At 52.0% G+C, this 25,086-nt stretch overlaps 4 protein-coding genes across 8 annotated transcripts; 2 read left to right on the top strand and 2 right to left on the bottom strand.

The window, feature by feature from the left end:
- The first annotated feature begins 2,288 nt into the window (after window positions 1-2,288).
- On the top strand, window positions 2,289-7,489 carry PTPMT1 (protein tyrosine phosphatase mitochondrial 1). Its single transcript, XM_037522268.2, has 4 exons — window positions 2,289-2,462; window positions 2,554-2,634; window positions 4,413-4,604; window positions 6,371-7,489. Exons 1-4 carry the CDS (start codon window positions 2,289-2,291, stop codon window positions 6,527-6,529), a joined length of 606 nt encoding a protein of 201 aa, XP_037378165.1. The 3' UTR covers window positions 6,530-7,489.
- Window positions 7,490-7,494: 5 nt separating this feature from the next.
- Window positions 7,495-11,374, bottom strand: KBTBD4 (kelch repeat and BTB domain containing 4). 3 transcript variants are annotated; one of them, XM_037522263.2, is made up of 4 exons: window positions 11,303-11,374; window positions 9,825-10,442; window positions 9,096-9,202; window positions 7,495-8,653 (listed from the first exon to the last, which is right to left on the bottom strand). In XM_037522263.2, the coding sequence occupies exons 1-4, from the start codon at window positions 11,319-11,321 to the stop codon at window positions 7,850-7,852; spliced, it is 1,548 nt and encodes a 515-aa protein (XP_037378160.1). In that variant the 5' UTR covers window positions 11,322-11,374; the 3' UTR covers window positions 7,495-7,849. The 3 variants fall into 3 exon arrangements, with proteins under 3 accessions (XP_037378160.1, XP_037378161.1, XP_054555190.1); XM_037522264.2 differs by having other exon boundaries at window positions 11,198-11,336; XM_054699215.1 differs by lacking the exon at window positions 11,303-11,374 and adding an exon at window positions 10,858-11,181.
- On the top strand, window positions 11,125-16,852 carry NDUFS3 (NADH:ubiquinone oxidoreductase core subunit S3). 3 transcript variants are annotated; one of them, XM_037522267.2, is made up of 7 exons: window positions 11,125-11,401; window positions 11,644-11,709; window positions 13,163-13,260; window positions 13,467-13,616; window positions 15,212-15,337; window positions 15,490-15,609; window positions 16,609-16,852. In XM_037522267.2, the coding sequence occupies exons 1-7, from the start codon at window positions 11,383-11,385 to the stop codon at window positions 16,774-16,776; spliced, it is 747 nt and encodes a 248-aa protein (XP_037378164.1). In that variant the 5' UTR covers window positions 11,125-11,382; the 3' UTR covers window positions 16,777-16,852. The 3 variants fall into 3 exon arrangements, with proteins under 3 accessions (XP_037378164.1, XP_037378163.1, XP_054555191.1); XM_037522266.2 differs by lacking the exon at window positions 11,125-11,401 and adding an exon at window positions 11,451-11,532; XM_054699216.1 differs by lacking the exons at window positions 11,125-11,401; window positions 15,490-15,609 and adding an exon at window positions 11,454-11,532.
- A 2,458-nt stretch (window positions 16,853-19,310) lies between these two features.
- C1QTNF4 (C1q and TNF related 4) lies at window positions 19,311-20,383 on the bottom strand. The gene has a single exon (XM_037521620.2). It carries the CDS (start codon window positions 20,365-20,367, stop codon window positions 19,381-19,383), a length of 987 nt encoding a protein of 328 aa, XP_037377517.1. The 5' UTR covers window positions 20,368-20,383; the 3' UTR covers window positions 19,311-19,380.
- Window positions 20,384-25,086: the final 4,703 nt, after the last annotated feature.

Here is a 25,086-nt window from a genome sequence, read left to right as displayed (position 1 = left end):
ATAAATGGAGAAACGAAATGTGGCACGTCCATACAATGGAATATTATTTGGCAATTAAAAAAACCACAGCAATGAGATACACCACCATATGGGTGACCTTGAAAGCACTGTACTAAGTGAAAGTGAAGGAAACCAGACACAAAGGAAACATATCATTCCATTTATTTCAAATATTCAAAACAATCTACAGAGACAGAAAATAAATTAGTGGTTGCCTGGGTTGGGGCTGGGTTGTTGGGGGAAATGAGGAGTGTCTGTTAATTAGTATGAGGTTTCTTTTGGGAATGATAAAAATGTTTTAAAATTCGTTGTGGGCCTCCCTGGTGGTGCAAGGGGTTAAACATCACACTATGAAGCAATCCACAGCCTCTGCAGCATGAGTTCCAACCCCGGCCAGCCAGGGAGCAACCTACATGGCGAGGCCGCTGCTCCCCTCAGCAGTGTATTTCAGTCTATCTGCCTGTTCTGTTCTCCACTCTGTCTTTGGTGAGTCCTCTCACCCCCCATACCTCTGGCCTGTACCCTAGCTCTTGTACGCATAAATAAATGAATCTTAAAATAAATAAATAAATAATATTGGTTGTGGTGATGCTACACACTGAATATACTAAAAAATGCTTTAAAAATGAATTGTAGGGCCTCCCCGGTGGCGCAGCGGTTGAGCGCTGGGTTGCGAAACTGCCCGCGGCCTCTGCAGCGCCGGTTCGATCCCCGGCTGCTCCCCGGCCACCGGAGGAGGGTCCCACATGGTGCGCAGACCTCTCCTGCCGCCCGCTGCTCCCCTCAGCAGTGTACTTCGGTCCTTCTGCCTGCTCTGCTCCCCGCTCTGGCTCTGGTGAATTCACTCACCCTCCCGCGCTTCTGACTGTACCCAGTGCTTGTAAAAATAAACAAACAAATAAATAAATAATAAATCTTAAAAAAAAAAAAAATGAATTGTATGTGATTGTATCTCAACAAAACCATTATAGGTTTTTTTAATTGGAGGAAAACTAAATGACTTTGAGGAAGTGGGATTACGGGTGATTAAAATAGACTTTTCTGTTGTTATGTTACTTTTGTAGGGATAAATAAGTCCTTTCTAAAAAGCACGGGGTGAGGGGGGCCTCCGTGGTGGCACAGGGGTTAAAGACACAGCCCTATCAAGTGATGGCCAGCCACTGCAGCATGAGTTCAATCCCCAGCCCGGGAGCCAACTCACATGGAGCAGCAGACCTCTCCTGTCTGGGCCCACGGCTCCCCTGATTAGTGTATTTCAGTAGATTTGCCTGTTCTGCTTCCCACTCTGTCTCTGGTGACTCCTCTCACCCCCTGCACCTCTGGCCTACACCCCACTTATTATTTATTTAATAAATAAATATTAAAAAAAAAAAGCACTGGGTGGGATGGATATTTCAGAGAATTATTTCATTGTAAATAACCAGCATTACAATCTTTTACCTCTTTGCAGGTGTGAGTTTTATATTTAAGCTTATGTTTCTTAGTCATATATTAACATATTTTCATAAGATATATTTATATATTTTCCATACGTATAGAAACTAGGGTTTGGTCAGGATGAGCGAGCCAAGGATTCAGACATATGGGGGGTGGGTGGTGATGGGAAGGAGACTATGGGGCCAGGTCCCTGTGCGCCCCGGGCCAGGCCCCCACTCCTTCAAGGTAGACCCTCTGCTTGAAAAGTTCAAAGCCCCTTGCGCTTACCCGTCTTAAGCGCCACGCCTACCAGTCTCTTCCTGGTTGTGTCCCCTCTTTTTGGAGGGGTCCCCCCCTCACTTGTGGGCTTAACCCCTCCTCTGGCCGGCGGCGAGGAGGGCGGATGGGGGCGGGTGGTGTCACAGCCCCGGCGGCCGGTGGCCGGGCCCCGCCTCCTCGGGGGGGTCACACACCCCGCGGGGCTCAGCGCCCCCTCACCGGGGCTCACAGCCCCCCCGCGGGAGGGGGTCCGCGGGGGTCGCAGTTTCAGGGTGGTGGCCTCGGGCCGGCCGCGGGAACGCCGGGGCGGGTCCCAGCCTCGCGCGCGGGCCGCCGCGGTCCCTCCCCGGGCCGGCGGCCCCTCCTCCGGAGCCATGCGGCGGGGCCCGGGGTCCCAGAGCTCGGTCCCGCCAGCGCAGCGGGCCGGGCCCGGCGTTTCGGCGCCCGCGGGGTCCGCGCCGGCCGCCCGGCCTCGGCGGGAGGCCGCGAACGCGCCGCCCCCGTCCTCGCCGCCCTCCCATGTCCACTCGTGGGCGCGGCCCGCCAGCCCGGCCCGGGGCAGGTGGCCGCTGCGCCCGGCCGGGTGGCGCGGGATGGCGGCCGGCGGCCTGCTGGGGGCCGGCCTGGCCCGGGTGCTCTTCTACCCGACGCTGCTGTACACGCTGCTCCGCGGGAAGATCCCCGGCCGCGCGCGCCGCGCCTGGTACCACCGCATCGACCGCACGGTGCTGCTGGGCGCGCTGCCGCTGCGGAGCCTGACGCGCCGGGTGAGCCGGGCCGGGAGGCCGCGCCGGGCCTGGGCGCGGGGGGCCGCCGGCCGCGCCGCACCCTTGCTGAGCCCCCTCTTTGCCTCGGCAGCTGATTCAGGACGAGAACGTGCGCGGGGTGATCACCATGAACGAGGAGTACGAGACGCGGTTTCTGTGCAACTCCTCGAAGGTGAGGGGCCCCGGCCGGGGGAGGGGGCGCCGGGGCGGCGGCGCCCACCCTCCCGGGCCTCTGAGGGGCTGAGGGGGGGCGTGGCAGGAGACCGTGCCTCCGAGGTGGGTACCCCAGACTTTTTTTTTTCACCCCCGCACAGAGGAGGGCCTTGGCCTCTTAAGCTGAAAAGACTAGGGCTGGAGGGGGAAACAAATTGTGAAATTGAAACTGATGTGAAAGCTATTCGAACGTAGAGTTGGCAAAGTCTGATGACTCCTTTGTGCACAGATGGGTTAATTCAGTAACTGAAATCTAATCCAAATTGAAAGGCAACTCTTTTATGGCTTGCTGAGTTCATTCAGTCCACTTAGTGAGCACTAAATTTGGATCAGGCGCTGTGTTAAGGTGCTGTAAACTCTAAGAAGAAAAGCTCACCCTCCTTGCCATCTCCAGGCTTAAATTTATCATAAAAACCACTATTCAAAACCTGCATAGGGCGCTGATTTGAGGAAACATGTTAGAGATCAGAGTGGAAGTCCAAAGTTTTATCACAACCAAGTTCAGGCCTAATATAATTTTCATTAAATGTGAATGCTTGAAACTGTCTACAATTGTTATTAGATGTCAGTGTCTATAGTGTTTGATATCTATTAGCACTATACATTTCCTGTTTACTGACATAACTTGAAGATGTTACTATTACAACCTGTAATTTTTTTGCCTCCCTCAACCTGTATTTTAAATCTTAAAAATATGTAACTCACATTAAAAATGTTGATTGGTGATGGCATACCATTTTAAGTAATGGATAACAGTTCCTTGGATTTTTCAACGTACTTGCTACAAGCCTCAGGAGTTATTGGTCAAGCTTGTAAATGTTCCTTTGTGTAGTCAGTGCTATGGGGCAAGAAAAGTACTCTAAATTGCTGGGTCTCTGGGTATGAGGCAGTGACATTTATAAGATTTGGCTGTATCATCCCACTAGCCTAGAAAAAAGAAATCTCCAAGGCCGTGGTTCAAATATTTCAATATGCCTCAAAGTTATCTGACAGTCATGTTAAAATAGCAGATTCCTTGGTACAATCAATCTCCAGAGAGTCTAACTCAGGAGCTTTACGGTGTGGCACAGGAATCTGAATATTTAGCAAGTTTCCAAGTGTAATTAATGCATCAGCCACAAGCGACACAACTGTTTTTATTGTAAATTTCATGAGCAGTATAAAATAACTGACCTTCATTCAGAGTCATAAAGTCTCTGGTTAGAGATAACTGGAGTTAACTGGAGACTATCTGAAGTCTTAAAGCAAAAATAAAGTTGCCCAGGGCCTCCCTGGTGGTGCAGAGATTAAAGTCTCAGTGCTATCAAGCTATCGCCAGCCACTACAACATGAGTTCGATCCCCAGTCAGGGAGCTGACCTACATGGCACAGGCAGACTTCTCCTGTCTTGCCTACTGCTCCCCTCGTCAGTGTATTTTCATTCCTGTTATGCATCTTTCGTAGCTGTATTTTTGTATAGCTAATATTTCGCAGCTAAAGATCCAAATACCCAAACGGTACTTTAAGAACACTGTAAGTCTTAGACTTAATTGTAACTCAGCAGCACAACTGTTCTTTGAAGGCCCGACCATGCAGGTCAGCCATTTTAATGACTTTGTGGAAGATGTTTACTTTTTCAGAAAACAGTGAGCGGTATATTCACAGTCGTAACCCCTGAAGCTTCCTTGTTGCTTTGCTGCTTCTTGAGGGCCATCTTCATACTACTAACTCCAGGCTTTTTTCATTCTCTGGTTCCAGGAGTGGAAAAAAGTAGGTGTTGAGCAGCTGCGGCTCAGCACAGTCGACATGACCGGAATCCCAACCTTGAATAACCTCCACAAAGGAGTCCAGTTTGCTCTCAAGTACCAATCGCAGGGTCAGAGTGTCTACGTGCATTGTAAAGCTGGGCGCTCTAGGAGTGCCACTATGGTAGCAGCATATCTTATTCAGGTAGGAAAGATCTAGAATACTTCAGTCTACCACCAGGCTTTGCTGAAAGAAGCCACGTCCCCTCTTTCAGGCTTGGGAGATGTGGGAGTGTGGAAAACTCCTGAGCTTTGCAGATAGGCTGAACTCTGGCTTTGCCACTTGCCAGTTGTGTGACCTTAGGCAAAAGTAGCTTCCCATCTCTGATTCTGTTCCCTCAAACTAAATTTGTTATGAAGCTTAAATGAGAAATGGTATCAAGCACTGATCTACAGCAGGCTCTCAAAAACTGAAATTGCAAAGGATGTTAACACCAGCAAAAGGCCAGAAGCGTGTTATAAATAGCATGTCAGAAAATCTAGTCCTGTAGACAGTAGTGTTGATCACTTCCAGCTCTACAGTATTCATATTTCTTCAAGTATCTCACAGTAAAGTTCTGGACATTGATTTCTAGAAACAATCCAAATGGAATTTTATCTGTTGTTTAGCTATGATTGGCTGGTGGGATGTTTTAAAAAAATATTTAGAAGCAAATACTCTAGTCTAATATTCCATTATATACTCCCAATTGACTTTTTTTGGTTAAAAGATTTATTTATGCATACACGAGCCGGGGTACAAGCCAGAGATGCGGGGGGTGAGAGGATCCACCAGAGACAGAGTGAGGAACAGAACAGGCAGACTGACTGAAATACACTGCTGAGGGGAGCAGCGGGCTAGGCAGGAGATGTCTGCGTGCCGTGGGTTGCTCCCTGGCCGGCTTCATAGTGTGGTGCTTATTAACCCCTTGTGCCACCAGGGAGGCCCATTTGACTCATTTTTGCCCCTGCAGAACATTTACTAGGTCATGCTGTGGATGGTTTAAGGAAAAGGGAAATATAATCAGCCTGACCCTCTTGTGTTACTGTGGACTGGATTTAACAGTACCGAAGCTCTGGTCATTAGGAACGTCTGCCTGGAAACAGGGTCTAAGGAGATTTTGTGTTGAGTGAGAACTGAACGGCAGGCTAGAAATCTATGTTTTCTTGAGTTTTAAACCAGTAAGTATCCTTGGGACACAAAGATAACCCTTCTCATTAAAGTATAAAGTGCGGGCCTCCCCGGTGGCGCAGCAGTTGAGCTCTGGGTTGTGAAGCTGCCCGCAGTCTCTGCTGCGCCAGTTCGATCCCCGGCTGCTCCCCGGCCACCGGAGGAGGGTCCCACATGGCGCGCAGACCTCTCCTGCCACCCGCTGCTCCCTCAGCAGTGTACTTCGGTCCTTCTGCCTGCTCTGCTCCCAGCTCTGGCTCTGGTGAATTCTCTCACCCTCCTGCGCTTCTGACTGTACCCAGTGCTTGCATAAATAAATAAAAATAAATCTTAAAAAAAAAATTTCTTAAAAAAAAAAAGTATAAAGTGCTTTTTCTAGCTATGAATACAAGTTACATAAAAACACCTGTACAGTTTTGCAGGAAAATCTTATTACCCGTGGTTCAGCTCGAAGACCATCTAGTAGCTCTAGACAAGCCCAGCTTAGTTTCCCACATTCAGCCTAAAACAATTAAGAAAAGACTGAAAGACTGACTTGTTTCTCCTGGCCTGTTGCACAGCATAGTGAGACAAATTGACTGAGTGGGCATTCCTTATAATTTATGTGAGGGGCATGGTTTTTAACTACCCCCTGACATTGGAGTTTTATTACAAAAAATAAAAAAGATTCTGAGAGCCCTAGCACCTGCTATTAGGTCAAGGACACCTTCACTCCTCCTCCTTTCTTTCTCTGCTGATTTCCCAACTCTGTATTACTTCAGGTGAACAAATGGAGTCCAGAGGAGGCTGTAAAAGCTATCAGCAAGATCCGGTCCCACATCCACATCAGACATGGCCAGATGGAAGTTCTCAAAGAGTTCCACAAGGAGATTACTGCAAAGGCAGCAAAGGAGGAGACTTATCACACATCACAGACATGAAGCACATGGAAAGAAAGAAGACAACCCCGCTCGCTACAGAAAAAGTTTAACAGGACCACGGGAACTTAAACTCAGACTTAACAGAAGTATGCTAAGTAATGGATAGTCGCCCTCCCTTTGTCGTTTCATTTTTCTGAAATAACACTGTTTATGGCTAGAAAGGTTTAGCATGGCTTCACTTCATGGGGTATGAAGATAAGAGGCAGGGATGGACACTTAGTGAATAGGGTCAAAGAAATCTATCGCACACTTAATATGGTATGTAATGGTGTTTAGCACCGTAATTCAAAAGCATTCAACACCAGGAAAAGAGGGGACATGCTGGGCTTTGGCTCCTTACCACTGCCAGCGCCCCAACTCAGCGGTGCCCTCCTTTCCAGCTCTCATTTTTGATCTCTCAGCAGTGATCCCCTATGTGGAAACGTATGGGATTCAATCGGTATTGCTGCTGACTTAGAAATGTGAGGATAAGTAGTTTCCCTTCAGAAGTCATCTCTTCAGAATTCAAAACACACACACATATCCCTTCAAAAACTTTTATTTGTATGAACAGTTCTTAGCTCTTGACTTAATTAGAGCTATTTAAAGAGTAGAGACCTTTATGTATTGAATTTGAAAAAAGTTTCTGCTATTAATCAGAAATAATCCTTTCTACTTCTTTCTGGCTTACCCCTTGGAGTTAGCCAAAAATAAAACCAAAGTATATGTTTCCTGACGATATATGACAAAACAAGAGACAGAATATTCTGTATTCTAGAGTTGACTGTTGCTGGTGAAGGACACCTTCAGCTTAGTCCATTCTCCCACCAAAGCCTGAAGGAAAACGCTTAACACCTAATTCTTTGTGGAAAAATTACCAACTAGCCACTTTGCAGGCTATAGAAAAAAAGGAAGACTGGGCATCTTTTCTCCTTCCTTGGGATGGGGATGGGGATGATTCTATTTAACATTGATCAGGTAAAGGGGGAGGGTGTGCCCAAGGTCTAAAGAGAGGCTTGCTTGCTCTAAGGAATCTGTAGTGAGGCACAGGCTGACCAGGGGGTGGCAGAGAATAGGCTGGCCTACTCAGTGCAAGCAGCCAGCTCAGCAGCAGCAGTCTAAAAAGCCCCAACAGATACTTCTATGGGTTCAGGGAAGGGGTAAGGTGCTGCTTTTCTAACATGTGCCCCCCAAAACCATAGTATTCTGAATCGGGACTTGGTATTGGATGGGTTGGTGCTGAAAAAGGGAAAGAGGGCAAGTCAGCCGCTCTTTGCACACTGCCTTAGGCCAACACAAACTGCAAATTGGTAAGCAGCACCTTAATGCCTCTGGTGACAGTTATGGCTGAAGTGGCAGGGTCAAGCTTGTAGGTGTTAGCATCCCCTTTTTATATCGGTCCCGAAAAACATAGATGCTCCCATTACAACTGGCGATCTTCCAGAGGGATGGGGCAGAGCTCCAGGCCTCAGGAAGGCAAAGCCGCGTAAAGCTGTCTAGCATGGGATTGTAGCATACCAGGGAGTCCCCTTCAGCCACGATGAATACCAGGTCCTTATGCACAGCTGCATGCATGCGGCCAGCGAAGGGCAGCACATAGGGCTTCACATGGCACTTGTCTGTCTCTGTGTCAAAACACTGAATGAGTCGGGATGGTTTGGTAAAGAAGTCCAGATCATTCTCCTCCCCCCCTAGTAAGTAGATGATCCCATTGAGGTTGGCACCAGCAGCTCCTGACACAGCCACCTCTAGCTGGGTTGTCTCAGTCCAGACATTATCACCTACCCGATAATAGATAACTGCATTGGAGAGGGTATCCTGCAGTGTCTTGCCACCCAGTGAATATATAGCATCTTTCCCAGGCACAGACACCAGGGTGTGCTGGAGCCGGTCCCGAGGCAATGGTGCACACCACTCCCAGTCCACAGTAGCATTGTTGCACTTCCACATGCGCCGTGGGATGGACCCTCCCACCACATACAAGTCTCCGCCATGCTTGCAGGCCGCAGTGATCTGGTGGCACAAGCTGTTTTGGCCACTTACACTGATGGAGTCATCTTCAGCACAGTGTAAAGACACAGCCAACGAGTGAGTACGAGATGACTCTTTCCCGATCAGGTAAATGTGCACATTCTCCCCAATTTCCTATTGGCAAAATTAAAGTTATAAATGGTATCTATCCCTTCTAGGTCAAGGCTCAGCTGAAATGCATATCCTTAAGTTTCTGGACCACACTCTTACTCTAACCTGCTTCCTTCTAATCACCATAATCTTCCAATTGCTTTCTTTCACGCATTTTATGCTAGGGTAGATAGCCTGTTGCATTCATCCTTCCAGCTTAAAAAAAAAAAAAAATCAGGAGCTAGTGCTTTAGACAAAAGGTTGCTTAGGATTATTAATGCAGTTCTCAAGGAGCTTTAGAGTAGAGAGGTTGGCAGTTTCTGGCTTCATGCGTGAGTCTTCCTCCCCACCTCTTATCAACTTCAAACCAGAGACAACTTACTCACCAGTTACTAAAGAGGACAGACCTATAGACAGCTGGAATGTGTGGATACTATGATGTCCCAACCCAAGAAATCTGCCTTACCTTCAAACTAGTCCTAAGTGACTCTGCAAACGCCTCTCTTTCTTCTTTATTAAAATTGATCCAGGCTTCTATTGCCTCTGTTGGGTTCTGGGAACATGGAACTCCATCTGTGAGAGCCAAAGGAAAAGCATGATCAATGGCAGGTCAACAATCAGAAAGGGAAATTTAGAGCCGAGGGCTTTAAAGACGTGAATCACTTTGTTAGACTACCACGATGGACACATGTGTAGGAGGAATTTACCTACAGTTGCCCTGTTTCTTTTAATCAAAATGGATGGTTTGATATATTCCCAGTTGCCAATCTGAGCTGCAAAACTCAGACCGAAAGTATGATTAGACCATGCAGGGTCAGGGTGGTTACTTAAAGTTGGTCTATTATTTAAAATATTCCTGATTAGTTATCTTGACTCATCATCAAATTACTTGGGTAGCTCATCCCTTATGTATATATAAAGTATAAAACAAATGAGGACACTTATGCACAGCAGAAGTTTGAATATAAATAGCTCCTCACTACATTTTGTGGATCAATGCTGCTGCTTTTATTTTGTTGGCTTCTTCCTCTGTGACTCTGACAAACAGCTATACTAAATCTCAACTCATTCTCAGAAAGTGACTACATTTATTATAGGGAATAATACCAGGAAGCCTGAGGGTTCCTTTCAGGCTTTCCCCTGTAGGTGCCATACCCAAGCAGCTGGATATGATGCGCCCTCCCCCTCAACTTACCGGAGATGATATCAGTGAGTAGATGGTGGGGTAAGTGAAGAAATTCCTCTGTGCTCTGCAGCTGGGCCAGATGGGCCTTGGCACAGTGCTTGGCAGCAGTGTAGAGCTCGGGATCACTGTGCCGATCTGCTAGCCACATCACCTGAAGGCAGTTCCCCACCTGCACTGTGCGGGCCAAAAACCTCGAACATTCCTCAAAGAGAGATGTCAGCTGATACATGTCTGACACCTCATAAATTTCCTGCAGCTCATCAGCTCGAAGTTTCACAGTTCCATGGTAGATATAATCAACCAGGAGCTGGAAAACGGACTCACTGACATCCTGCAGCACAATCACCCGGTTGTGGGCCTCCTTCAGGTTGGAAGTGAACATGGACCGGAAGAAGCAGCTCTGAGCTGAGAGGACCAGCCGGTGGAGTTGAAACTCCCGGCCTTCCACTGAAATAGTGACATCAGCAAAGAGCTCTTCCTCCAGGCACAGTTTCATGATGCCCTGAGCTACACGGCCTGAATGTGACCGATCTTTGAAAGTGTAGTTCACAAAGTAGTTCTCATCCATGGATGCTCCAGGCTCCTCTGGTGATTCCATGGTAGCCATCTTCTCTCTCTGCCAGCTGTCTGCAATGCAACACTACCCTGAGTAATTCAGGGAATCCACAGCCACTGTATAAGAATCCAACTGGCCAATTCAGGGAGGGAGGAGGGAAAAGTGAGAGCAAAGTGGGGGACTTTTCTGATGCTCTCCTTCAACATAGTTGGGTTCACTCTCCTGTGGCGGAACCCCATCCCTAATTAAATCAATAAACGTTCCTGTTTGGGTGCTTCCCTGAGAAAACACAGGCTATTCCTTTCTACGATACAATAAAAGACTTGGTATTTATGTCAACACATGAAAGAAAGCAAGGGACTGGAAAAAGCCTATAATTTTAAAAATCTGGCAAAAAGACTTACTAGCCAAATAACTCTTGGGCATAAAACTAGTGACGCTCGAGGATGCAAACTGCCCCCAGTCCCGCCTCCGTGGAGTCCATACCTTCCAATATTAGGCTTGGCCTGGGGCATCAGGCAGCCCCAAATTTGCTCTTCGCAGAGCTTTCCCCCACTCGCTCTAATGACTGCCCAAGACTCTGTCCCAGAATTTGAAATAGATACCAGCCGTCCTCAGTGAGGGGCACGCGGAGGCCTGTTGCCACGTGCAGCGTCGCGCTCACCCGGAGTCGTCTGGGAAACAGTCGCCAGGGAGACCGTTCTTCCCCTCCCCCCGCCGGCACGCTCGCTCCCGCCCGCCGGCCTTCGTCCAAAGCTTGGTTTAAGCAACGGGGAAGGGGCGTGGAATGTGGGATCCAGAGTCCCCGCCCCGTCTCCTCTCTCACCCGTCCGGTTCTTTAGGGTCCTCGCCTTCTTTCCAGCCTCTGGCACACCAAACTAGGGCCGCGTTCACCTCACGGTTTCCCCACCTGCCTGCCTCGCTTTCTCACCTGCGTTCCCTCCTTTCATTCCGAAGCCCGGAATCCGGAACCTCTGCTTCCGACCTCGCGCCCGCCCGGAAGAAGATCAAATGCACACTTCCGCTTCCGGTCCGTGCCCTTGGGGCTCCGTGTCCTGTGGGTCTTGCCGTGGCTGCCTGGTCTGCATCCGGGGAACATGGCGGCTGCGGCAACCAGGGGCTGGTGGCGGGGGCTCGTGGGGGCTGTGGCGCGGACTGCGGGTGAGCTGGGGGCAGCCGGCTGAGAACTGGGGAAGGCGAAGTGGCGCGCCGGGCGCAAGGAGTCCCTCGGGCCTCACTCTGCGTTCCTGTACCTTTTATCTCCCCGTGCAGTGGCCGGGCGACCCTCGGCGCTGTTGCTGCCAGTGAGGAAGGAGAGCGCCGCGGCCGACTCGCGCCGTGAGTATGTGCGGGCCGGGCCCTTTTCGGGACTGTAGGCGGGGGCTCCTTCACTCCCTTTGTCAGATGTCTGCCCTTGCCCCGGGATGCCCTTCCCTTCGACCTCCTGGCAAATCTCTGCTCGTCCTTGGAGGCCTGACTGCAGTGATCTTCAGAATCGGGCATTTACTGTGCCCTTAGGCTTCTGTGCTACGACCCTTACTACCTTGGTGCATTTCCCTTTCCACGATTCCCTTTTTTGCTAACTAAACAGCTCTTTGAGAACAGGAACAACCTTTGAGCTTCAGAGAACTGTTAGAATAGTAGTTCACATTAAGTAAGTGCAGATAGTAATGTATGCCAGACGCCTTGCTGAGCGTTTTAGTGAATAACCTTACTTAGTCCTCACATTACTCTTACCATGTAGATAGCATTACGCCCTTCAGGCAAATCAAGAGACAAATCAGAGAAGTAACTTTCCCAGAGTCTCAGACTTAGTGAGTGACAGGGCCGACCTGCCTGCTGCCAAACGCTGAGAACGCTTAATATTATTCTGAAGCCTGTGATATGTGGGTGATTAGTGATTTAGGGTTCCATGAATGAAAGTATGGAGATAAGTTACAATCAACTTAACCCAAATGGAAGCCAGAAGACCTGGCATTACCCCCCTTTCTGGGACTCAGTTTCTCCCTAACTATGCAACAATAAAGGCAAAAAGAGGTTTTAACTAGACAATCTATGAGGGCTCTTTAACCCTGAAGAAGCTCTTAGCTTGAGAAACTGTTCTGAGCCAGGTGTTAAGGAGTTTCAGAGAGGCAAAAGTTATGAGTCTGTCCCTTAAGGAACTAGTCTGGTGGGACATTTCTGGTTTAGCAGAAATGCAGGCACTGTGAAGGAAGAAGCATCTGAGAAGAGGCAGACACGTCAGCTGCAGTAGTAAGAAGAGTCTATGTAGGTGGCAAGTTTCTATCATTTCATATTCCCTGGAAGAAGAACCATCCACTCTCTCCTTTCTCAAAGTTCTGCAGACTCCTGTTAGGAGACTGAACCCCTTACAAGCCCAAGATACCAGGTGCCAGATTGCTGCTGCCATCTCCATTCCTTTGTTAAATATTCCTTCTCCTGGGTCTCCCTGGTGGCGCAGTGGGTCGAGCGCTGCGCTGTGAAGCTGTCCGCAGCCTCTGCAGCGTGGGTTCGATTCCGGCCATCCGGGGAGAAACCCACATGATGCAGCAGACCTCTCCTGACTCGCCTGCTACTCCCCTCAGCAGTGTATTTCAGTCAATCCACCCGTTCTATTCCCCACTCTGTCTTTGGTGAATCCTCTCACCCCCACCCCTCCACACACACACACATCTGGCCTGTACGCCAGGTCTTATATGCATGAATAAATAAATCTTTAAAAAAAATTATATATATATATATATATATATATATATATATATATATATATATGTGTGCCTTCTTCTTCCAGCCACAGTCAGACCCCGGGATGATGTAGCCCACAAGCAGCTCTCAGCTTTTGGGGAATATGTAGCTGAAATTCTGCCCAAGTATGTCCAGCAAGTTCAGGTAATATTCATTGTTGTTTGGTCTGGGTCAAGAAAGAATTGTGTTCTCAGGTGATACGGAATGAGTTAGCCTAGTATCAAAGAAACCATGGACTCCTGCATCCAAATTTGGGCTTCTTTCTCTGCCTTCAACCAGGAGACCCCAGCTGAAGTTAGCTGCCTCCTCAATAACTTTGTTCCTTCTCCCCTCCCCTTCCATGTGTGCAGGTGTCTTGCTTCAATGAGTTAGAGATTTGCATCCATCCTGATGGAGTCATCCCGGTGCTGACTTTTCTCAGGGATCACACTAACGCACAATTCAAATCCTTGGCTGACTTGACAGCAGTGGACATTCCCACCCGGCAGAACCGTTTTGAGGTCAGTCAGGAGATTTGAGACTCTGTGGGGAGTAAAGGAAGGAAAGGGGACAGGACAATTTTAGGGTAATGATTATTTGTGGGAACTGTAACCCCCTTAATTTCAGTTTGCATCAAACAGGGTAATGTAGCTGTCAGAGTAGGGCCTCAAAATCAGGCAGACTTCAAGTTTGAATCCTTGCTCTGCCGCTAATAGGTTGTGTGACGTCAAGCATTTTGTGTAATCTTTTTGAGTTTTAGTTTTCCTTTTTTTTTTTTAAGATTTGTTCATTCATGCATACAAGAACTGGGGTACAGGCCAGAGATTTGGGGGGTGAGAGGGTTCACCAGAGACAGAATGGGGAACAGAACAGGCAGATTGACTGAAATACACTGCTGAGGGGAGCAGCGGGCAAACCAGGAGAGGTCTGCTGCGCCATGTGGGTCACCTCCCTGGCTGGGGATGAAACTTGTGCTGCGGTGGCTGCAGATAGTCATAGTGCTGCGTCTTAACCCTTGTGCCACCAGGGAGGCCCCAAGCTTTCCTATCTTAAGGGCTGGTTGTGAGGATTAAATGAGATAGTATAGGTAGATCGTATAGCACAGACATGCTTAGTCCATATAACTATCAATAATCACGGATCACCTACTGTTTGCCGGATCCTGGGATTAAGAGAGAAATAAGAGCCAATACCTACCTTCCAGGAGTCCCTCCTTCTACTCTAGTGAGGAAGGACACAAAACAACTTACTGTAATAATATGCAAACTTGGGGTGCTAGAAATGCTATAAGAACACAGAAGGGCACTCAGGTATCTGGGAAACTTCTTTGATGGAAAGAGAATAGAACGTTGGTGCTGAGTCTTAATGGATGACCAGGAGACCCGGCATTAGCCCAGTGAGGATTGGGGCTGGGGAGAACATCCCACACAAAGGGAAGAGCTTGAACGAAGATAAGTGTGCTTCCCCTATATTTATAGCAGCACTGTTTACAATAGCTAAGCTTTGGAAACAACCCAAATGCCCAAAAATAGATGACTGGATCAAGAAGATGTGGTACATATACACCATGGAATATTACTCAGCATTCAAAAAAGATAAACACATGCAATTTGCAGCAACATGGATAGCGCTGGAAGGGATCATGCTCAGCGAAATAAGCCAAAAAGAAAAAGAAAAATACCGGATGGTCTCACTCATAGCAGGAATCTAGAAAACTTAAATAAGGGACCAGGAAAATGAATATAAGAAAGTGAAAATCAGAATCAACAAAAAACTATGAAACAGAGACACTTTGGGGGGGGTGGGGGGTGGAAGGGGAGGGATTGGGATCAGAATGGGGGGGGTTGCAATTGTATGGGGAATATAAAAATAAAATTTATTAAAAAAAAAAGATAAGTGTGCTAACGTGCTGATTTATATCCTGGCTGAGGCCTTTAAAAGGAAGTGTAAGTATAGGAGCATCTTGAGGTTTTAAGCTTCAGGACAGAAGGGCAAGTTCGTGGAGTGGAGCCAATAACCAACCTTGTATCCCTGATGCTTCACTGGGTGACTCACTCGCCCCTAATTCCTCAACTTGTGGCTATCTTGGTCCTGCAGCTCCCTCTGTTCTCCCTAGATTGTTTACAACCTGCTGTCTCTGCGCTTCAACTCAAGGATCCGTGTAAAGACCTATACAGATGAACTGACACCCATTGAGTCTACTGTCTCTGTGTTCAAAGCATCCAACTGGTATGAGCGGGAGGTGAGTTACTGGACATGGTTGGCCCTACCTCTAGGCTGGAGTTGGGGAATTGGTTGAAACTACCAGATCTACCAGCTGCAGTGCAGCCCCTCATCTTTGTCGTGGTGTGATGACTGGGTGCCTGAGAGCCTTTTTTTTTTTTTTAAATCTAGATTTGGGACATGTTTGGAGTCTTCTTTGCTAATCACCCTGACCTACGAAGGATCCTGACAGACTATGGCTTTGAGGGACACCCTTTCCGGAAAGACTTTCCCCTGTCTGGCTATGTTGAGGTGGAAACTTTGGAACTGGGGCAGTAGCAGGGAGGGGACAGCTAGAAACCTGCAGGAGCATGAGCTTGGCAGGAAATATGGCCTGTGGGTTGTGGTGGTTTAAGAGTATTGACTCTGCCTGCAAATTCTAGCTCTGCTATTGTAATCTGGGGCCAATTGCTTAGTTTCTCTTTGGCACAGTTTTCTCATCTGCAGAATGAGAACAGTAATTGTACTTAACTGTTAGATTTCTGGTACACTAAATAATGTGTGTGTGTGGTATGGCATATTATAAATGCTCAATTGATGCTAGCCATTGTAATGACCATTTTCATGACCAGGACAGCTGGGGACCTAGTCTGTCCCATGATCCTGAAGTGGACACTCGTTTGACCCTGCCCTGGGTCTCTAAGAAAACAGCTGACAGGCAGGCTCAACTAAATGATGGGGTGTTGAGAATGGCTAGCGTCCAGCCCAATAACATGTGACTACAAGGGCCTTACAAAGAATTCCAGGGCTGTACTGTGCCATCTGCGTGCTGCCTATTGTTTATTAGCAGGAAGATGGTCTGTTCTATACTTAAACACTTGTGATTTTATAGCAAAGTAACTTTTTAGAAATATTAAGAGGGTGGCAGTTAGCCTTTCTCTTCAGTTCCCACATGCTCCTTTTTCTTGGTATTTCCCATTCCCAGCACCTGACTGTCCTTAATTATTAAACTGATTGTCCAATAAGAAAAGCCCTGCCAAGGCCACAGGATCTGAACTTGAGACTTGCCAGTTTAGGTTTACTCTTTAAAAAAAAGCCCACTGACTTGCTCACTAATACTGGGCAAATGCCCACCGCTGCCTTACTTATGAGTGTGTGGATGGGTGAGAAAAGTCATTTCTGCTGGAAAAGGAGCTCAGAGCTCATTTGGGGTGTGGGGGGTGAGGATGGGAACTTAGCCAGTGGTGGCAGGGCGTAAATGACTTTGACTACGCCTGTCTCAGCACTCAAGCCTGCCTTTTTCTTTCGCAGTTACGCTATGACGATGAGGTGAAGAGGGTGGTGGCTGAGCCGGTGGAGTTGGCCCAGGAGTTCCGCAAGTTTGACCTGAACAGCCCTTGGGAAGCTTTCCCTGCCTATCGCCAGCCCCCTGAGAGTCTCAAGCTTGAAGCCGGTGACAAGAAACCCGAAACCAAGTAGTTCAGGGAAAGCATGTGACTCCTTGAAAGCATCTTTTCTATCATTGCCTGTCTGTGTAAATAAAATCTTACTTAGATTCACTACTCTCTGTGTTTATTATGGCTAGAATTGAAGCTTTGACTCAGGACCGGGGAGATGCAGGCAGGGGTTTTTCCCTGCTGCCTTAGAAAGACTACCAAAGTGGGGAATCTTACTTTAATGGAATGAAGTAGAGCATTTGTGGATTTAGTGACCTACCGGCCTGGATGTATTTTTGAGAGAGATTCTGCAGCTGAAACTGAAAGTTCTCATTGTCCACAGAGCTTGGGATGGGCTTGTCACAGCAGACTGGTGGCAGCTAATGGGTCCATGGGCCTGTACAGGACCAGGAAAACCCCCACTCACCATGTTTGTCTTGAGCCCCACATCCTGTTCCCCTGCACTTGAATAACCCATCACATTTGGGCTCAGAGACTCTTTCAGGACTCTGGCCTGAGCTGAGACTGCTGTAAGGCACAAAGGCTGTCTAGGGTTGGGGCAAGACATTCAGGAGCTGCAGGTCTCTTTTCCAGGGGACAGACGCCCTACCTGAGTTCAAGCTGGTGGCTCCTACCAGCCAGCATCCCGTGCATGTGGAGGACCTGGCTTTTCAGCTGAAGCTCTTGGCTACTTAGAGGCTCCCAGAGGTTGGGCTGGACAGGGTGTCAGGGACTGGGCTCTGATGCAGGGTGCTTTGAGGGTGAGGAGAGATGGCAAGATATTTTTGCCTGGACCCTTTCCTACCTCGAGGGAGGAGGGCCAAGCTAGAGCTCTTGCTACCAACTTTTTCCTGTTAAGTAAGCAGCCCGCCCATCTGGGTAGGAACAGGGACGTCCTGACAAGTAGGGAGCAAGGGTCCTACCGGCTAACAAGCAAACATTTCATATTCTTGGGGGGATGGAAAGAGCCCCTGGGAAGCTAGGGCTAGCCCCTCCCTTTTTTACCATTGCAGACAGCAGTGAAAAGCAGGGAACGCAGGAGCAGCCTGCAGTGGAAAGTTCGAGCCCTTTTGTATGGCAGGCAACACGACGTGGTAGGCGTGGCTGGGACACTGCAGTTCAGTGAGGGAGGGCCTGCGGGAACGGAGATGCAGGAAGCAATGTTTGAGGGTTTTTTCTTCAACCTGAGACACGGGAGTGGAAGTGTCCAAAAGCCCCTAAGCTCAGGGTTAGAAAGGGAGGGGGACAACCCAGCATGGGTCTGCTTATGCCCCCCGGGGCCCACTCTTGTTCCCTTCCCTGCTCCCCAGAACCCAGCACATCCCTCAATTGGTTCCCCTTCCTTACAGCTGCTCTGGGCTGGAACTGGATGACATGGGACAGCTGTACATCCGGGACCAAGAACTGGTGTCCACATATCCAGGCTGCCAACGCACTCTGGGACCTGTGTAAGGACTTTGTCCCCAGGGCCAGCCCCCTTCTCTGTGGCCCTGGGCCTCCACCCTTCACCCTAAACTCTCTCACTGCCAAACCCCCACCCCACACCCTGGTCAGACTCATCCCAGGCAGGAGCTTCCATCTGGCACCTGGCACCTGGTTCTTCCCACTGTGTGCAGGTCTGGTTTTTACCCTGGACCCCAGTTTACCCCTCTCCCATCTTCTTCAAGGGGCTGCATCCAGCCTGACTCCCAGGCAGGACTTGCAGGCAGTGTGTGTGTGTGTGTTTACTGGGGTCAGGGTTGGGTTTAAGATATACTGACAGAGAAGCTGCCTCCGAGTAAAGTCAGGTCAGATCCCCCAAGTCCTACCTCTGCAGGTCCTGTGAATCTACAGAAACCCTGTAAGTGCTTAGCACCCAGTCCTAATTTACATTAAACTTGTTTAAACCCAAAGCTCTGGGGTCCCTGAGTTCCCATTTTGGGCTAGACTGGACATCTGGAGGTGTGGAGGGGAGCAGGTGGTGCTTTGCCTTTTGGGGAGACTGGGGCGAGAAGTCTTTGGTCCCTCTCGACGACGACGCTCAGATGAGCATCTTTGAGTGAGTGTGGCTGGGAAGGGACTAACCCAGGCTGGCTGGCATAGCCCGGATCCCATATAGCTCCTCCCATAAAACGCTCTGTTCTGGCACCCTTGTTGTCTGTGTTCTACATCCAGAAAAAGGGCTTTGACCCCTGGCCTGAGCAAATAACCCTCCCCATCGAGGGAGGGTGGGTGTCAGGGCAGCTAGGGTATCAACTGCTCATCCCATTCACACCCCCCACAATAAGAAGGCAGGGAGGTAGCACGCCCCCGGTGAGGTAGCCAGGCATCACCTGGCCCCAGGAGAGACGACTCAGCCAGGCCCCAGGAGAGACGTAGCAGGCGGCCCGGGCAGAGCTAGAGGAAAGGGGCCAAGAAGAGAGGCCCTCCCTGGCTTAGGGCGGTGGGCTTCCCCCATCCCCCACCTCTTGGCATAATCCCGCCCTCCGCCCACGACCCCCGCTGGGGCCAGCGGTACAGCCTCCCTCCGGGCCCCAGACCAAAGCGGCGGCGCGCGGCCAAGACAGAGCTCAGGACCCCGGGAGACAGGGGAGACAGGCGCCGACGCGGGCCCGCTTTATTCGCAGAGTCCGCGCTGGGCAGCCCCGGGCTCCTGCCGGGTCGGGGCTCAGAGCTCGGGGGGCCGCAGGCCGGGGGGCCCGGCGGGGGCGAGGTCGGGGTACACCAGGAAGCCGGAGAAGGTGATGTATTTGCCGTGGTTGCTGTAGGCGCCGTAGCCGTCGTGGTCGTGGCTGAGCAGCCAGACGGCGTCGCCGCGGCGCAGCGCCAGCATCACGCTCTGGCTCTGCATCTCGCGGCGCCGCGACGCGCCGTCGTCATAGATCATGGCCTGCACCTCGTCGCGGTTCTTCATCAGCTTCACCGACAGCGTCTTGCGCGGCAGCTTGCCCAGCGTGAAGGAGAAGAAGTAGGCGCCGGGCAGGCGGCAGCGGAACACGCCGGCCGCCGCGTCGAAGTCGCCCCCGATGTTGACGAGCTCCGTGTCGAAGCCGAGCGGCCGGTGGCGCGGCCCGGGGCCCGCGTCCGACCCCACCAGACTGCGCGTGCGCGCCGCCGAGAAGGCCGAGCGCGGTTCCGGGGGCGCGGGCGGCGCGTGCGCAGGCGCGGGCGCGGGCGCGTCGGCGTCGGCGTACACCAGGTAGCCGCTGAAGGTGGCGCCCGGCGCGCCCAGCGCGTACTGCGGGGCGCCGTGCAGCCGCAGCCACACCGTGTCGCCGTAGTCGAGCTGCAGCATGGCGCTCTGGCTGGCGGCGCGCCGCGCGCCGGGCCGCCGCTGCTCGTCGAAGGCCAGCGCCTGCACCTCGTCGCGGTTGCGCACCAGCATCACCGACAGGCTCTTGCGCGGCGCCTTGCCCGCCGTGAAGGAGAAGAAGTAGGCGCCCGGCACGCGGCAGCGGAACCGGCCCGTGGCCGCGTCGAAGTCGCCCCCGATGTTCACGTACACCTTGTCGAAGGTCACCGCCATCTCCGACGAGCCCTCCAGCGGGGTGGTGCGCGCCGCCGAGAAGGCCGAGCGCAGCTCCGTGGAGCCGGCCGCGGGGCCCAGGGCCCAGCCCGGGGTCGGGGCCAGCAGGCCCAGCAGGAGCAGCAGCATGGCGCCTGGAGGGGAGGCAGAAAGAGAGGAGGGCTGGGCCAAGGCGTGCCCGGGGCTGGGGGGGGGAGCCAGTTCTCGTCTCAGCCCTGCCCCAGACCCCAGCTGGGGCGCCTACATTCGTCGACGAGGTCGGTGCTTCTCCAGCGTCAGGGGCGCGTGGCACCGTTAGGGCTTGTTCACACGCACATTGTTGGCTGCACCCCCAGAGAGTCTGTTCAGTAGATCTAGGATGAGGCCTGAGAATTTGCCTTTCGAACAAGCTCCTGCCTGTAGCAGGTGCTGCCGGGCCGGGACCACACCTGGGGAACCGTTAGCTTAGGCCAGTGATTCTCCAACTTTTTTTTTTTTTAATAAGGACCAGAACCCCATCTTCCAGTAAAGGTTCTCACACGTATGCCACAGATACAAGCAGACACGCTCTGCCAGAAGCACCCTGGGCCCTAGAAACAAAAGGGGTGTTCATGGGGTGTCTGGGACCCTCAGCCTCCAGTGTGCTGCCTTTCCCTGTGGCTGTTCTGTGGCCCTTGGTTGGCCCTTTGTGCATCACTGGCTCTCTGGATGCATGTCCTCCGTGATGGCCACTGTTTAAGCTCTCATCTGGGCAGGAAAGGAAATGGTGGTTCCCTGACCCCTTGCTTGGCCTGACACAGGGTCAGCTCCCACCTCTGAACTCCCCAGGGTGCCTTCTAGCATTAAGGAGGCCAGCACAGGGGCTTTGAGGTCACTCCCTGCAGCCATGAAATCGGAGTAAGAGAAAGTGCTTTGAGCTTGGAGGCTAGTCACTGAGAGGAAGGAGAGAGCCAGAAGCTGCTGGGGTGGAGAGGGAGAGCAATATTCCCCGCAGGGCTCCAGAAAAACTGAGGTCAGCAGCTTTGTTCCTCGGAAGCCGTGGAGTGGACAGAGCTGACAGACCAGTTACATGCTGTGAAACCTTAAGCAATTCCTTCTCTGGGCATGGCTTCCTCTGTGTAAACGGGGAGACCTGCCTCACATGCTTACTGGGAGGATGCTCTAAGAGCAGGTGTGAACAGGATTTATGAACTGCAGTGCCATCCAGGTGTGCAGACACTGTGCCCTTGAGAAAAGCAATCTCATCAATTTCTTGACATAAGAGGTTAGGGACTCAATAACTTCTACCCCTGGGAGCTTGGCCGTTAGACTTAAAGGAGTTACTCTCCACTGGTGGAATTCCATCCTGTTTCCTAGTAGGGCGCAGGCTTTGGGGCTGCAACACCCAAAGACTCTGCAGTGGAGACAAAGAAGGAAAGAAAATAAGCTGGCAACAGCCTCGGAGGTGGGTTTTTACAGGAAACGTGGGTTTGGAGGCTGCTGAGAGGGTTGTTGGGCAGTAGAGCAGATGCGCCCTACACCCTGAGGGTGCTGTCTACTGCACCCTCGTGTGAAGGTTCTCACACGTATGCCACAGATACAAGCAGACACACTCGGCCACAAGCACCCTGGGCCCTAGAAACAAAAGGGGTGTTCGTGGGGTGACAGACCTTCAGCCTCCAGTGAGCTGCCTTTCCCTGTGGCTGCCCTGTGGCCCTAGGGAAGGTGTCTCTTTTTCTAATTCTCATAATAAAGACCACGAGTCCCTAGACCAGCTGAACGCTCTCCCTGAGGAGGAGGTACCCTCTCTAATTCTCACAATGGTCCCCTATGAACATACCTTGGTGAGGGCAGCGAGTATTTGGTGATCCCCTTTTACAAAGCTCTTTGGACGTTCCTGCGAGACTGTTCGGCCCTCCCTTTCCCATTTCATAGACGAGAAAGCCAAGATTCAACAAACGGAAACATTTGGGTCCAAGGCCATGGAGCATTGAGGCAAGGCTTGCACCCAGGTCTATTGCTGCCAAATTTAGGGTGCCTTCTGATCCACCACCTTCCCCTCCTAAACGCAGGTGTTTCTAGCCAACCTGTCCTCTGCCTCGCGTGTGTGTTGTTGTAACAGAGTGACAACTGAGTCTCGGAATCCAGGGTGAAAGGGAAAGTAAGCAAAACTAAACAACCAGACAAACAGCAGCTCTAATGTTCAGCCTTCGGGGAATAGGGAGCTGCAAACTTCCTGACCCTGCAGCTTTCCTGGCAGGTCTTGCCCAGGAGCACCTGCCCACCCTGCCTGCGGCCATCTCCCTGCAGATTTGGTGTACCGGCCGGCGCGGGAGGGTCTCCTGCTCGTCCAGCCTCTGTTTCCTCCCTCTCCCCGCCCCCCACTACCCATTTCCTCCATCCTTGGGTCTTTGCCTGAACCCCCTTCCCTGAGCGGATGGGAGGTGGGAGGGTGACAGGTGGGCAGCATCGCTCCAGGGAAGGAAATGGCTGTTCCCAGCTCTGTCCAGGTGGGGCTCAAAATAGTCATCTTCAAAGAGGAAAAACTGGGACACAGAGCTGGGCGGACTCAGAGCCCCAGAACCCACAGGGGAGGCGCAGCCATGCGGGCGATGGGCTCTCAGAGCCCCCTAGTCACCCCCCCTCCCCACCTACCTTGAAAGCCCACCGCAAGATTGGCCCCGCTTTCACCAAGAAACCAATTCATCCTATGGGGGGAAAATGCCCTCACAAAGGGGTACCCCAGCCCCTCTCGCCTGCAGACCTTCCTGCATCCATCCCCTTGGAGTAAAAGCCCTTGAGCCTCTTTCATGAAAAAGCTCCCAGGTCCCCTTTCAGGGCAGAAGGACCCGCCTGCCCCGCGCTCCCGCGGCCCCGCTGACCACGAAGGGGACGCCTCGTCGCCCGCCCCCGAGCCGCCCTCACCTGCCTCGGACGGCGGGCGGGTCGGCTTCGCTCCGCGCCCGCGGTGGGCGCCGGGCTCCGGGTTGGCGGCGGGCGGGCTCCGGGCTGCGCACTGGCCGCCGGCGCTGCGGCGCGGCCGGGCCTGGCGGGGACGCCGGGGGCTCCTCCGGGACCCGAGGCTGGGGGCGGGGGCTGGGCGCTGCGCCCCGGGGTGGGCGCGGAGCCGCGAGGCGCGGGGAGGCGCGAGGGAGCGAGGACCGCTGAAGAGCGAGCAGCCGACGGATGGGCGGAGAGGCGGGGAAGAGGCGGGAAGGGGAGAGGGGGAGGGGAGGAGAGCGGGAGGGGCGCGGCGCGGAGGGGGAGCCGCGCCGCCGGGCCCGGGGGCACCGCACGGAGGCGGCCCTGCGCAGGCTGCACCGAGCCCGGCGCCTTCCTCCCGCGTGAGCTCTTGGAGCTGCAGCCTCTGCCCCTAGAGCGCAGGCTTCCACCATACCCGAGGGGGAAACTGAGGCCCGAGAGGGGAAACAGAGAGGCCCGAGGCACAGGCAAAACTGGGGGTGACCCAGGGCACCCCACAGATGGGCCTCCTCTCTGGCTTAAGGACAGAGAAGTGGAGCGGGTCGGGAGACTGGACTAGCCCCGGGCTGCAAGGACAGAGGAAGGTGAGCGCTTGGCTGGAACAGATGTCCAGGCTGATGGCACGGGGGAGGGGCGGAGGGGAGAGAAGGAGAAACTGGCCCACGTTGCCAGTCCCCTCTAGTCGTGAAGGGCCAGGAGCAGGGCAGGAGGAAGACCCCCCCCCCCATGCATCAGAGGCTCCTGGCGAGGGGCAGGAGGGAGGGAAGGCCTCGGGCCAACATTGAGTTTGGGCTGGAAAGGCTGTTCCCAAAGCACCTGGGAACAGGGAAGGGCTGAGAGGGACACCCGACCCCTCCAAGGACCTGTGATTACAGAGGGGCACTCACGCCCTATGCCCAGGGGGCCGCGGTGGCAGAATCCAGAGCACATGGGACTGGGAACCGCCGTCTTCCCGCCTGAGTGCTCACCGGAGGCCCGGAACGTGGTCTTCCTCGTCAGGACCCCTGCGGCCTTGACAGCTGTGGAGGTGACCGCCAGCCCCTCACTCTAGACGTGGATGAGTTGATGGCTTGTAAAAGGTCCCCCTCTGGGCTGCCAGGAGCTGGTGTCCCTCCATCTCCCCCTGCTTGACTGGTGGTGTCAGAACCTCCGTTACAGACCTCGGTGTGGTCCCTGAGAAGCCTGGTGCTCCATGAAAGCCCCTTCCTTCTGGAACTTTCCTTTTGGAATTCTCAAATCTTATGTGAGACCTCAGTTAAACAGGGAGTAATCTGCATGAGGCTGTGGAGGATGACTGGTTCATTACGTTTTCTTGAGGATTAGGTGAATGATGAAATGAATGAATATGTACCTTAATGGAAAGGAAAAATGGAGACATTCCAGATTGGGCAAAGGGGGTATTTGAGAACATTAGGTGAAGCACCTGTCTAGCCCCTATCAAATCACAGCTGTCTCCTAAGCCAGCTTTAATAACTCTCTGGGGAGGGTGTGTGGCAGGGTGAGGGTGGGCTGAGCCGCACAGGGATGCACCAGGAAGGCAGGGAAGGGCAGGAAGCTGACCTGTGGCAGCCATGCCACTTTTTAGGGGCTGGACCTCTACTTTCTTTTTTTGGATAACAAATTAAAAAAATTGTTTAAAGGGCCTCTCCTGGTGGTGCAGTGGTTGAGCGCTGGGCTGCGAAGCTGCCACAGCCTCTGTAACACCGGTTCAATCCCCGGCCACCAGGCGAGGGTCCCACATGGCGCGCAGACCTCTTCTGCTGTGCCCGCTGCTCCCCTCAGCAGTGTACTTCGTCAGTCTGCCTGCTCTGTTCACCGCTCTGGCTCTGGTGAATTCTCTCACCCTCCCGCACTTCTGACTGTACCCAGTGCTTGTATAAATAAATAAAATAAATATTTAAAAAAAAT

The sequence above is a fragment of the Talpa occidentalis genome, unplaced genomic scaffold, assembly GCF_014898055.3.
Source record: "Talpa occidentalis isolate TD23 unplaced genomic scaffold, MPIMG_talOcc4v2.1 talOcc4.3, whole genome shotgun sequence".
Lineage (NCBI taxonomy): Eukaryota > Metazoa > Chordata > Mammalia > Eulipotyphla > Talpidae > Talpa > Talpa occidentalis.
Note: the sequence above shows the minus strand (reverse complement) of the source record. Positions and strands in the feature narration are given on the sequence as shown.

Bases quoted from the DNA above. Each gene is read 5' to 3' on its own strand.
- PTPMT1 (XM_037522268.2), top strand. From the start codon at position 2,289: ATGGCGGCCGGCGGCCTGCTGGGGGCCGGCCTGGCCCGGGTGCTCTTC. The intron at 2,635-4,412 runs GTGAGGGGCCCC...CTCTGGTTCCAG, and splicing joins TTCTGTGCAACTCCTCGAAG to GAGTGGAAAAAAGTAGGTGT. The intron at 4,605-6,370 runs GTAGGAAAGATC...GTATTACTTCAG, and splicing joins TAGCAGCATATCTTATTCAG to GTGAACAAATGGAGTCCAGA.
- KBTBD4 (XM_037522263.2), bottom strand. The intron at 9,203-9,824 runs GTAAGTTGAGGG...TGGCTCTCACAG, and splicing joins ACTCACTGATATCATCTCCG to ATGGAGTTCCATGTTCCCAG. The intron at 8,654-9,095 runs GTAAGGCAGATT...TTTTGCCAATAG, and splicing joins CACTTAGGACTAGTTTGAAG to GAAATTGGGGAGAATGTGCA.
- NDUFS3 (XM_037522266.2), top strand. From the start codon at position 11,469: ATGGCGGCTGCGGCAACCAGGGGCTGGTGGCGGGGGCTCGTGGGGGCT. The intron at 11,710-13,162 runs GTGAGTATGTGC...TTCTTCTTCCAG, and splicing joins CGCCGCGGCCGACTCGCGCC to CCACAGTCAGACCCCGGGAT. The intron at 13,261-13,466 runs GTAATATTCATT...CCATGTGTGCAG, and splicing joins AGTATGTCCAGCAAGTTCAG to GTGTCTTGCTTCAATGAGTT.
- C1QTNF4 (XM_037521620.2), bottom strand. From the start codon at position 20,367: ATGCTGCTGCTCCTGCTGGGCCTGCTGGCCCCGACCCCGGGCTGGGCC.